The following is a 13,157-nucleotide window of genomic DNA, read 5'->3' as shown; positions in this document are numbered from 1 at the left end:
TATTCACAAATAAATTCATTTTGTCTGTGTCCACGAAAGCAATGTCACTCATTGCAAGCTTTTACAAAGAGGAAGGGAGAGGGACCAATACGAAAGGAGATATTAGAGAAGGAGAGAGCATGGCGAGAGGATGAACAGAAGGACAAATAGAGGGTTCAACAAGATAGAGGAGAAGAGAGCAAAGCTTTAATATCTTTGAAAACATTTCTCTTGTTTTGGGTTTATGGTTCGGAGAGTATTTTGTAAAAATTGAGAGGAAAGTTTGAATTGAAAACTGATTTCAAGATTTAGAAAGAAGTCAGTTTGCATTTAGATTTGTGTATTGTAAGGTAATCTAGCTCATCGATATTTGTCCTATATTATATATTAAAGAACTTGATTGAAAACAATGTATCGTGACTATTCATACGATGTTCTTAATTTTTTTTTTCTTCATATTTGTTTGTAATATGGATTGAACAGAGTGTGAGTAATTTTTGTTTCACTTTGATTTAGAATACTCACTGTAGTTGCCGATCATTTGTTTGAAATAGTATCAGTTAATTCAACGAACAAAAATGGCCATAAGCACAATTAGTAATCCTCAAGACTTGGTTACGGTTGTGAAAAATAAATTAGTTAAATAATCATTATGTCTGTAATTGATTATTGTTATAAATAATTAATGAAATTTTCGGTTTTGTTGTTGATGTTGTAGGGGGTTATTAGCTTCATAATTTTCATCTGAGACAAGCTAATTGCTCTGTAGATTTTTACCTGAAAGATGCATCCTTCTCATAAATCATGGATTGGGATGATAACAGTATTGGAACCATGAAACTCAAAGAAAATGATAGAATCATAAAAACTAGTTTAATATCATTCAACTTAATTGAAATGATTACAATCTAGTTCTTGTCATTTATATTATGGTTACAATGAATTTAGCTACAAATGAAGCCAAACAAAATACTTGTTTAGGAGTCCATGACAAAATGAATTGGCATGATTCTCTCTCTATCGGTTTTCAAAAAGCAATTGCACTGTGATTATAACCTTGTAGTCATATATAGATGTGGGACATTATTCACGTGATTGACCAAGACTTCAGGCCTTCAACACATAAATAAAGCCCGTCTTCACCACCAAGCAAGTGGATCAACTAACATGGATTTGTTCCTGCTTAATTAGAGGTTTTGAGTTCGAATCATAGGTAAGTAGATGTGTTAAATACTTGGAGAAAGAGCTTTGTCGTCCATAATGATCTTGTCTAGCTTGAACATGATTGTTTCCAATGAAAGATAAGTGTGGTTTAGAAGATAAAAAAATATAAAAAAAAACCTCATGTCTTCTTCTCAGTGAATTTCTACTCCATGTGATTGACCAAGACTTGGAACCAGCGACATGCTTGAAAATTCATGTTGCATAGCATGCACGGCATCTGTATCTTGTATGATATGCTCAATTATCAAACCCACTAGGGTCAATCAGCTAGCTTCTCTGGTTCTGAACACAAACCTTGCTTGCTAGAGAAAGAACACATTACACAGTGCCCATGCTCATAATAAAGATTCGGAGTTGGCTACTAGAGCCAAAGGTATGGAGTTTTGTGTGCTTTGTTTCATCTGTTGTTGGGTTGCTCTGTTACGCTCTCAGCACCTCTTTCAACCATTTATTTGGAAAGTGGACTTGGTGGAAGACATTACTTTATATTGTCTTTAGTTTCATCGTGTGTCTTGCGGTCTTATTCGCAAAGGCATGGGAGCGCTCCACCTCTACCTGGCTGGAAGCTCATATGGCCTTTTTGATTTTGTTCTTCACTTCTGTATACTCCTTTTTCTTTGATAAAGAAGTGAAAGGAAAACCTGATGCTTATAGCCTATTTTCCTGTGCTGCATTTGCTATCATGTCTCTGAGTATGTCAAGACTGAGTCACTTTGGATTTGAGGTTGATCTCCTATATTTTTTCAGCGGAGTTCTTACGATACAACTCATGAAAATAAAAATATGGTTAGTCGTCGTTGGTGGGAGTTTCAGTTATTCTCTCATCCTTCTTCGTTCTACTTTGGGTGCTTCACCGACGAGAATCGAGTATCGTGGACTACAACTCAGAGATGATCTAGTCATTGAAATTGATTCACAAGGAACCAGTCACAGTACATCTCAGTTGCATCCTGATGTTATGATTATCACGCAACAAGACGCTCATGTCCCTCTTGAATTCCCAGTCAATTCACTTTCACAACAAGGCAACAGTTTCAGTGATAACAACATCATGGAACGGTTCATGGGTTGTATAGAGGCGCTTAAGAAGGAGAACGAGAACCTTATGGACACAATTTCAAAACATGTCAGCAAATACCTTAAGGCTAATGTTGTCAACGAGGACCAAATTCATGTGTGTGAAATTGATGCCGATGATAACTTGGTGGTGGATGCGTTGTTGTCGTCGGGAATAATCATCAACGACCTCCGTGAAACCGTTAGGCTGATGGTGGCAGCAGGGTTGAAGGTGGAATGCTGCAGAGCGTACCGTAGCTGTCGCAGGAAATTCCTGAGAAAGAGTGTTTCGAATTTTTGGTTGCGAATGCAAGATCTCAACGTGGAGGAGGACATTGACAAGCTGATGATAGAGATTCAGTGTTGGATAAAAGTTCTGAATGTAGCTGTCATGATACTCTTTCCCAATGAAAGGACACTATGCGATCGCGTCTTTGAAGGGTCTATTTCCTCTGTGGAGAAGTACCATGTGTCACTCGGAAATGATGCTCTCTGGGGTGACAAGAGTTTGAACATTTTAATGAACTTGGTATATTTTTCTTATGCTGATAAGGAGCAAGCCACTGTTACTCCTGTAGGTGGAGGGGTTCATCAGATTACCCATTGTGTGTTGGACTATATGAACAGGATAGATTGGCAAAAGCCTTTATCTCTGTTTGTGGAAGTAGACAGGATAATAATAATGAAGCTATTAGAGACTTGTTTGGAAGCCATCTCCAAAATTTACAATAACCCTACTTTGGGTTATATTTTCATCATGAACAATTGGAGGCAAATACAACTAGCAGCAACACAACCCCAATTGAATCCTATTTTTGGCGACTATGGGTTCAAAAAAAGCACAACAAAAGTTCAGCAAAACCTTGAACTCTATCAGAGAAGCTCGTGGAATAAGATTGTGGACATTTTGAAGGTGGACATTGATGAAGTAGAACCTAATGTTGCGGCCGAGGTAATGAAAGACAAGCTCCATTCCTTCAATGAACACTTAGATGAGATATGCAACGTTCAGTCTGCTTGGTTTGTTTTTGATGAACAATTAAGGGAACAACTAATAAAATCCATAGAAAACATGGTGTTGCCAGCATATGGAAACTTCCTCGGGAGGCTTCAGGATTTTCTTGGTAAGCACGCTTATGAGTACATTAAGTATGGAATGTTTGATGTTCAATATCGACTCAACAATAATTTGTTTCTTGTATGGGAGAAAGAACTAGAGTGAAAAAGGATACTCTAGCTTTTGTAGATTCAGAACACAAAAATTTATCTATCTCACATGTAGTTTCAAATATATATATATATATAGATCAATATATATATATATATATAGATAGATTATATATATAGATATATACTGTATGTTTCAAACAGAATCAGAAATGCATGTGTTTCCTTTCTATTTTGTTTCCATGTTGAAGATTGGCTTGTCTCAAATTCAAGTTTGAGTAGATTTTCGTATTTCTTAGTTGGAAGAGAATGACAAATGATACCTAAGTTTTGGTAAATTTAGACTACAGGCTTGACTATTCAAGTCCAAGGTTGCAGGAATAGACCTTTTAATTTGTTTTATTCGTGAAAAAGGATCTGGTATCAAGAAATTTGTTAACAGCTTGTTATGAACGCAAAGAAATAAAATCACCTATCACTATCATAGGATTCCCAAGTATTCCAACCACTGAATGTGAATGGCAATTGTTTTTTTTACCAAGTTTCTTTTCATCTAAAAAACGAGAATTTTCCAAGTTGTCTAAAGTTGTTATGATCTTAACTACCTTTTTTCTTTTTACGGCAAAACTGTCTCATATTATTTCATTAAAAATGCGAGAATGGATACATGTATGTAGGTGTAAAATAAAAAACATGTCTACGAGGATAGGATCTAGACACCCTTGTAGGGAATGAGCCACTTGATTGGCTTGTCGAGACGAACAAACTCAACTGAAGAATTTCAAAAACACCTGAGATCTTCACTGCACTTCTCAAGGATGAGACTGAATTCATTATTCATGAAGTTGAGTGATAAAAGAGTGTCCACAACATATTTGCAGTCTAGCTCAAAGATGATATGATCAAGATTTAAGCTTGCAGCCCATGTAATAGCCGCATGAAAACCTATTGCTTCAGCTTCTTGAGGTGAAGTAGAACCATGGTGTCATTGCATATACAAATTGGCCAAGGTTGCCCCTAATTAAAGCAGCAACTCCAAAAGAAAAATTGCAGCATTTTAGGAGATATAAAATTGGTCTATTGGTGAAAGAAGAAGGAAAGGAGGAAAGAGGTTGTGAATTCGAATCCCTTTACTAATAAAAACTAACAATACTAACAACTAAAATTTGCCGATAAAAGAAAAAATAGTATTGCAGCATTGTAGGAAGGCATCCTCTTCTATTCTCCAAATAAGCAACTCCATTCTTGGAGGAATTTTAAGGGACCAAATGGACATCCAATTATCATCTTCACAATATGATTCATTGTCAACCAACCTTTTCATGATTAAATAATAATCACAGTTGACTGAAAATTTGCCATACCTGCTAAGCAAGCTTTCCAAATCAGAGTATCCTCATCATTATTTAAGTAAGTGGCCATGGACAAAATCTGTTGTTGGGCATCACGGTTATTAAAAATCTCATTAATAGCATTCACATTCCAATTTCCAGTGGATTGATCAATTATGTCACACACCTTTAAGCTTTCCAAACCAACAAGAGGAGGAGTTTGGACATAGGAACTGTCATTTGATTCTTGCAAACACGACCTCTCTGTCTCTCCCTCTTACAACATCACAAGTTTTAAGAAATTAAGTACTAGGTTCATTCAAGTAAATACAGAAGAAAGAAAACTAAGGAGACTTATCGGATTTAATTATATATGTCATAGAATTGCTCTATCGTGCAATGAGCTGTATAATCATGATGATTATATATGCTTGAGGTGACAATTAAGACTATTATATATGTTAGTCTTAATTGGTAGAACTAGAAATTTCATGATATTTGTACTTTTTTAATCCTGGCAACATTCAGAGCAGCGAGGGCGCTATGAATATTACAAGAGAATTTTCTTTTTCATGAAATTCCATTTTTTTTTGGTATTCTATACTAGATGTATGTCTGGAACTTCCATTGTTCACACTTAATTTTGTTTGTTTCCTGCCAATGCTGATCAGAACGTCTAGTAGACATTTAAAGAAAGAAAAAAAACTTTAGTATTGACAGGGTTTTTTAACCCCAGGTAAATTAATGGGAGTATAAACTAAGGTTTATGCATTTTCCGTGGTTTAAACTCTTGATAAGTTTGAAACTTTTTACATTGGATTTTCTAGTCTTCCTTACATGAGTTCAATTTGTTCTGATGTAAAAGATTCTCACCTTATGTAATGTTGGTATCTACATCGATCCTAGAGTAAATGTAAAAAATTTGTTTTAACTGAATTAAAAAAGTCCAAGCTGCAATTGTGTTTCTTAATAGATGATACTTAGTCTTTCAAAAAAAGTTCCAAGAAAACGAAAAAGAGTAAGGTATTAGGTACTTTTTTTTTTGTTGCTGATAATTACTCAAATTATATGGAGGACTTTAGCTAATAAAATAATCGATTACATATCAAGTTTACTCATATATATTATCATGGTTAAAGTATAATTTTTTTTACAATTTTTTTTCTTCGGTTAGGGATCTATTATTGCTGGATAGAAATAAGGACTTGAGTTACTTCTTTAGTTTTTGGTAAGAATGCATGTAAAGTTATAGCTCAAATAAAGAACATTATCATCTGATTTAAATACAGAAAATTATTTATTCTTCTTGTTAAGGATATTTTTTCATATTTTTTTCTATAAATATATATTGTCTACTACAGTTTACAATAACAATTTAATTATATTTAAAATTAATTTAAAATTTAAAATTAGACAAAAAAATATGCATTTTATTGTTTATAAAATTTTAAAACATGAATAACCATAAATATCATCCAAACTAAATCGACAGTGTTACTTTATAAAATATATTACATATTTCAATTTTATTAGTTTTAGTTCTTATTGGTTAAGTTTTACACCGTTATAGTTAAATATATACAATTATATTATATATTTAATTTTTTAACTTACCCGTGCGTATGCATGACTACTGTACTAGAATAATAGTATTTTTCTACTACCGGTCTAAAAACATAAATACGCATGTTGTACATCAATAATAATATTCTATAATATCCTCAGAATCTATCTCATGACTTAACTAATTTTGTTTACGGTTGCTTGTGTCTATTAAGCTAACACCAAATATCATCAATATGTTTTAGTTGTTTTAGTTGATGTTTTCATGATTAAGTTATGCAATTTCTATTGTATTTCACCGCACTTTTCATTATATATTGTATATTATAACGTAAACAATGAGGTATTATAATAATTATATTTAAATTACATATTTACGCTCAAATTCTTACATCCATTAAAACTTTAATACACCCCAACTAAAATCTACCCTATTTTGTATTATTAATTTTGGTTATTAATTTATCTCAAATTATAGTTTTTCTAACATTCAAAAAAAAATTACTCCTTAATCTATTCACAATGTCGCTACCAAAAAAAAAAAATAGTGAAGTGACCTATACCAGTACCTAGGTTATTATTTTGTGAAACCAACAATTGCCAAAAATTAACAATGTCTTCATTGATATTTTCATTATTAATTTATACAACTCTTACCGTATTTCAGTGTCCTATTAATTAAATATTATAATATCGTAAATAACAAGTATAATGATAACTATATTTACATTTAAATTATTATTAATCTTGTATCTATTTAAATTACATTAACCCAACTAAGTTCTATTAATTTATCTTAAATTCTAATTTTTTAAACATATAAAAAATTATCTTTTTAATCTAAGCACAATTTCAATACTAATGCAAATATATATATATATATATATATATATATATATATATATATATATATAGCGGAGTGAAGTGGAACGAACCGTGCAATTGTATTTTTTTTAACAAGATTCAACTTCTCCTCTTTTTTGTATTATCCTGTGTTTTACAATATTATTTAGAATTATTTAGTGTCTTGAGTTACAGTAATTGTGTTCATATATATACAAATAAAATGTTTTCTAAAGGCTATTTAAAATATAAACTAATAATATTTAATAAATAACATGAATTTAGTAATAGGAGAGAATATATAATTTTTTTTAATAGGATTGCTGATAATTGTATTCTCTAATTAACTCATTTATTTCAAGACAACTATTCTTGTGCAAATTCATTCAGGCTTTTGAAAGGATGTTGCCAATTGGCTGTAGGATTTTAAATTGTTATAACTTTTAATAGTGTGAAAAATTATTGTCAAAATATACATTATATAGAGTACATGATTGTAATTACAAAATCTACAGTGATGGCAAAGTGCTAGCTTGCTTCTGCCACGTCGGTTTGAGGTGAACAATCTACAATCCTTACTTGTTAATTAAGCAAATCATTCTATGCATGACGCATGGCCATGAGCAAAAAAGAGGAAGCTGCATTGTACAAATTAAAGATTAAAGATGACAACCTAGTCAGTCAGTAAGAGACTTGTGAATTTAACGATGTTATTTTTCCATTTAAATGTAGTATATACTTACATCTCACAGTTGTTATTGAAAATAATAATCTACTATTAAATTTCTCTTTTTTTAACCTTATTTTTAGACATTCTCTTTTTTAACCTAAAAAATAAACATTAGGAACAGTGTAAAATTTTAAGCGTATATACGTATGTTCTGTTTTTAGTCTTTTCAATGATTGTATTGAAAACATTGGTGGAAAAAAATATTTAACATGTCACTAATTAACTACTTTTAGTTACTTGGATATAAAATAGTTTCATCATTTTAGTCAGTGTTCTAGCTACAGTGATTGGCAACTTCCATCCTTTGTTTAATCAGTGTTCTAACTTACATATGCATTAATGGCAGATTGTATATATAGTGGGTGGAGATGGTGACATACCTGTGCTTTTCAGTTGGAAGAGACGTATCTCCTTTTTATTGGTAGGGACCAAGGAGGACAGGATTCATGAGGAAAGAGGAGCACCTTGAGTTCAGTTGAGACCAGCATAAGGTTCAAATAAGACATAGTCTAATTAAGTAGCTGTGAAATACTGAAATGCACTCAAGTATACTCCGTCGAATTGGAATTTGTAAATTCACAAATGAAAGGGAACATGTGTATGATTTCTTAACTGAAATTTGAGGATATTTTCTTGGAAGATTCGATGTAATCAATTGCACGCGTAAGGTGTGTTTGTGGCCGTGTTAATACTAATCTATGTTATAAATAAAAGATTAAATTAAGAGAAAAAAGTTATGTATTTATAGTGTAAAAAAATTTAGACACTTATTCAATCATAATTTATTATGTAAGATAAATTTATTAACTTTTAAAATAATTATCATAAAATAATTTAAATTTATAATTGGTTGACAATATAAATTTGTTTTACACTATCATAACATATACATTAAACTCTTAAATTTATAGTTTTAAAAATCGGTCTAGTAACCGAGTCATTGGATTAGTAGTCAAACTAGATCGTTCACTAGTTGACTCGCATGTTCCGATCTATAATAAAATAATATAAAAAATTTATACGTATCTTAAAATATTTAAAAATAACATCACAAATTAATATAATTCCATAACATAGATAATTAGATACCAAAATGTAAAAAAAAAAAATCAATTTTAAAAAATGATCCGAGACCATAATTTCACATGCAACTCAACCACAATTGCAACCACTTCTAAGTCAATTTAACTCAACAAAAAACACAATTGCAGTCATACGAAACGCTCAACAATGAATGAAAAGATCATTTTAACTCAAAATCACACACACAAAAAACTAAAAAAAACAAAATGAAAAAGAAAAAAAGTAAATTTAGTTGGATTCACTTGCGGCTCTATATGGAAGCAAAGCTTTCCGAGTTTATTTTGATGATGCCAAAGACTCAAGTCAAGAATCAAGAGTCAAACAAGTTTCAAGAATCAAAGAGTCGTTCAATCAAGGATCAAGATTCAAGAGAAGACTCAAGATATGCAAGAATTTCAAGAAAAACATCAAGATAAATATAAAAAGATTTTTTCAAAAGAAAAGATTGAATAGCTCCATTTTGTTCAAGAGAATTTTTCAAAAAAAAATCTTTTACCAAGAGTTTTACTCTCTAGTAATTGATTACCAGACACTAATCGATTACCAGTAGCCAACATTATTTTCAAACTGATTTAATCGATTACCAATGTTTTCGAACGTTGAGATTTTAAATTTTAAGAGTCACAACTTGTGACTATCTTTTAACTCGAGAAAATTTTCTACAAGAAAATCAAACACAAATTCTTTTGTTAAATAAATTATTCTTTCACATGTAAATACAACAGAACCTTAGACAAATGTGTCAATCCTTTGGGTTAAGACTACAAGAACTAACATCACATATTTTAATTAGAACAAAATATGTTTTTGGTCCCTTAGCTTTTGGTGATTTTTGTTTTTGGTCCCTAAAACAATTTGATTGATTTTAGTTTCTATAATTTCCTTTGTTTATATTTTTAATCTTTGTCATTAAGTATCACTGTTAAATAATAACATGAGAAAAATGATAATAGCCACATGACCTACTATTTTAACATGGTATTGCATTTCAAATTTTTAATAAGTTATGTTTTTAATCCTTCATTTTATTACAAAATTCACTTTTGATCTCTTAATAGTTTTTTTTGACTGATTTTAGTCTCAACAATTTTTCAACCGATCTTAATTTCTAACAAGTTTTTTTTTACACCAATCTTAATTAATCCCCCAACTTCTATATGCCATTTTTTTTAGTTTTCAACAAGTATCATTGTTAAATGATGATGTATAGCTACATGATTTACCATATGAATCATCATTTATTCCTAGTTGTAAGGAGAATTATTATGGTGTGTTTGGTTTAAGAAGAGAAAGTGAAAGAAAGAAAAACAAAAGAAGTGAAAAAAAAATAGTTATGTAAGTTGTTTGGTAAGAAGAAAAAAATGGAAGTCAAAATATTTTTCAATAAAAAAAATGTAACATAATAACATAATTATTCATAATAAAGAAATGAAGCGTGAGAAAATAAAAAATAAATTGATCTTTTCGGTGTTTCCATTATCTGTCGCTCTAGTATTCAAAATAAATAAATTGATTGCACTAGTTTATGTAAAAGCCACATAACCAAACTATCAATGCAAAAATATTAAGGATAAATAGTAAAATTTATTCCTTCCTCAAAGAGAGATGCTGATAAATTGATTTATGAAAAATGAAAAATTTAAATTTAATCTTTAAATATATAAAAATTATAATAAATTAATCATGTAACTACTTTAAGGATAAGTTGATTCTAAAAATTTACAACTTAAATGTTAAATTCATTATCAAAAATATATTTTATTATCAAATTGATATTTAAACATTAAAATAAATGGTCTTGTATTGTCACATTTGCACATTTAGAAACTTAATTTGTATTTTTCATCTTTTAATTAGAAATTAATTTATCATTATATTTTGATGACGATATTAATTATTTATCGAAATATTAATGAGGAGGAATACATTTGTTATTTGTTATGCTAATAATGTTTTACTTGATTTGTTATTCTTTCCAAACCCATCGGAAGAAGCATAAAACAAGAAAAAAAAAATGGGATTAAATGATTAGGAGACATTGAATTTATTCAAAGCAGTAATTTTTACTATTTATGAATATTTATTTAATAAACAGAAAACAAAACAATAGGATAAGGTCACATGTTTCACAGCTTCAAGTCCTCATAGCTGGATCGTGATTTTCCTATCCTCAAAAAGGAAAAAATCCTTCCAAAATCCTTCCTTTTTTTAGTCGGTTGTGGAAGAAGAGGAATTCGAACAATTATCGTGTTCATATATATATACACAGAGAGAGAGAGTCTCGTGACTGAAATGTTAAATTAAACCGATAAATCAATTAATGCTTACTCGTTGAAAAGTCAACATTCACGTATGAGCAAACAAAAATTAGCTATCCATTCAATATGGGTTCAAATCCACTCTAAAAAGCCCTCTTCGTACCAGGTAGGTAGCCTTTTTCCTTGGTTGCTCCTTTTAAGCTAAACTCCATCTAAGTCAATGGACTCTTAATTAAAGGGTACCCCTTAACTTAGATACCTCACGGATAAAATATTTATCATACAATATTGCATACTTCAAAAGTCAGCATCCACCTCAAATGATTTTCACTTTTGGACCTTCCTAATTAATACAATAGCTTTTTTCTTATCTAACCTACATGCATCGTGTAAATCTTTCCTTTCACGTTGGCCAAACCGACGAAAATATCAAGCCTACCATCGTTCAAGTTTATGAGATGAGAATCGATGCCAACAAATTAAGACTAACCTATCAGAAGATGAGGAAGGATAAATATATCGTACCAATAACTGAGACGAAAATGGACGAATGTACTTGGAGTAGGTTTGCTAAAAATACATTTTCAACCTTAATCCATATGCATAATTTCTTTCTTACGAAATAATAATATGGGTGGAAGAAATTAAACCCTCCTTAATAAATTAATGGAATATTGCATGTGCTTAAGAAGTTTTCGTGATTTTTTCAGTAATTTATGGAAGGCAATATAATTATGCTGATAATTAAAGTTATACGTTATACTAGATGCATTAAGATAATAAAACGTCAATGCATCATATATAAGCTTTTATGAAATAAATATTATATTATTAATGAATAATGAATATAATAACAACATTTTATTAGTTTTTATATGTATACGTACCTCAGTGGATTATATGTTTATGCAACAACCTCTATTATCTCCTCTCTACATGACTACTTAATTATTGGATCTTTCGGAGTTATATACGGACCATTCTCATGCTAACTGAGAAATATTAAATTTAACTTTGAGAACAAGTTATATTTGCACCAAATTTGTGATCAAACTTTTTTCTTCTTCTCAAAAACAAATGAAAGACGGAAGCAATTTGTTATTTCAAAAACACAGAGAAGAAAGAAGCAAATCAGATACACAACTAATACAAGGCTACTTGTAAGTTCAACTTTCCCATGACAATGACAAACGACAATCTCTCTATCTCTCTGTGAGAAGTGAGATTCTGAGATCCACTAGCCTCCACCCTCTTGCGAGTCTTGCTCGTTCTTTTTTCTTTTTTTAAATTATAGAATAAATTATAAATTAATGTTTATATTTTTTTCTAAATTTATCATAAAATCGTTATAGAATTAATTAAGAAAAAAAATATTGTAAATATACTAACTCTTTTATATATATTCTTTTGTGTGGTGTCCACCACCTGGTCAGAAGAAGCTACTTTTATTGGTGCTTTCTACTCTGCCTTATCACTTTATGCACTTCAATTTGGCAAAGTGAACATTCGTATTTGCCTGTTTATTTTAATGTCCCACCGCTGCTAGCTCCCATCTTTAATTTCCACACTCACGATTTGCGCCTTCACGTATTTAATTAAATTGACCGAATCATCAAGATAGCATGTAATAATAAAGCGAATAATCTTTTACACAAAAACACAAGCCCATAAATTAAAGAGAAAAAAAGAAGCTGAACGAACCAAAATTCTTAATTCCTTTCCCTTTTGCACGAATGAAAGAAAAAGGAAAAAAAAAAAAAAAAAGATACATTCTCCAGCAACAACAAAACACACAACTCAACGAAGAATATAATTAAACCATGCATGAACATATTCTTTCCATCTCACCACGAATACTGTCCATTTAATGTGTTAATCGTTACGTTACACCTCATCAAAACCATATGATAATATATATCAATA

General features: G+C 30.6%; 1 protein-coding gene across 1 annotated transcript; it reads left to right on the top strand.

Annotated features, from left to right (window-relative positions):
* Positions 1–1,237: 1,237 nt before the first annotated feature.
* On the top strand, positions 1,238–3,676 carry LOC114391977 (exocyst complex component EXO70B1-like). The gene has a single exon (XM_028353000.1). It carries the CDS (start codon positions 1,535–1,537, stop codon positions 3,479–3,481), a length of 1,947 nt encoding a protein of 648 aa, XP_028208801.1. The 5' UTR covers positions 1,238–1,534; the 3' UTR covers positions 3,482–3,676.
* Positions 3,677–13,157: the final 9,481 nt, after the last annotated feature.

The sequence above is a fragment of the Glycine soja genome, chromosome 17 (assembly GCF_004193775.1).
Source record: "Glycine soja cultivar W05 chromosome 17, ASM419377v2, whole genome shotgun sequence".
NCBI lineage: Eukaryota > Viridiplantae > Streptophyta > Magnoliopsida > Fabales > Fabaceae > Glycine > Glycine soja.
Note: the sequence above shows the minus strand (reverse complement) of the source record. Positions and strands in the feature narration are given on the sequence as shown.

Bases quoted from the DNA above. Each gene is read 5' to 3' on its own strand.
- LOC114391977 (XM_028353000.1), top strand. From the start codon at position 1,535: ATGCTCATAATAAAGATTCGGAGTTGGCTACTAGAGCCAAAGGTATGG.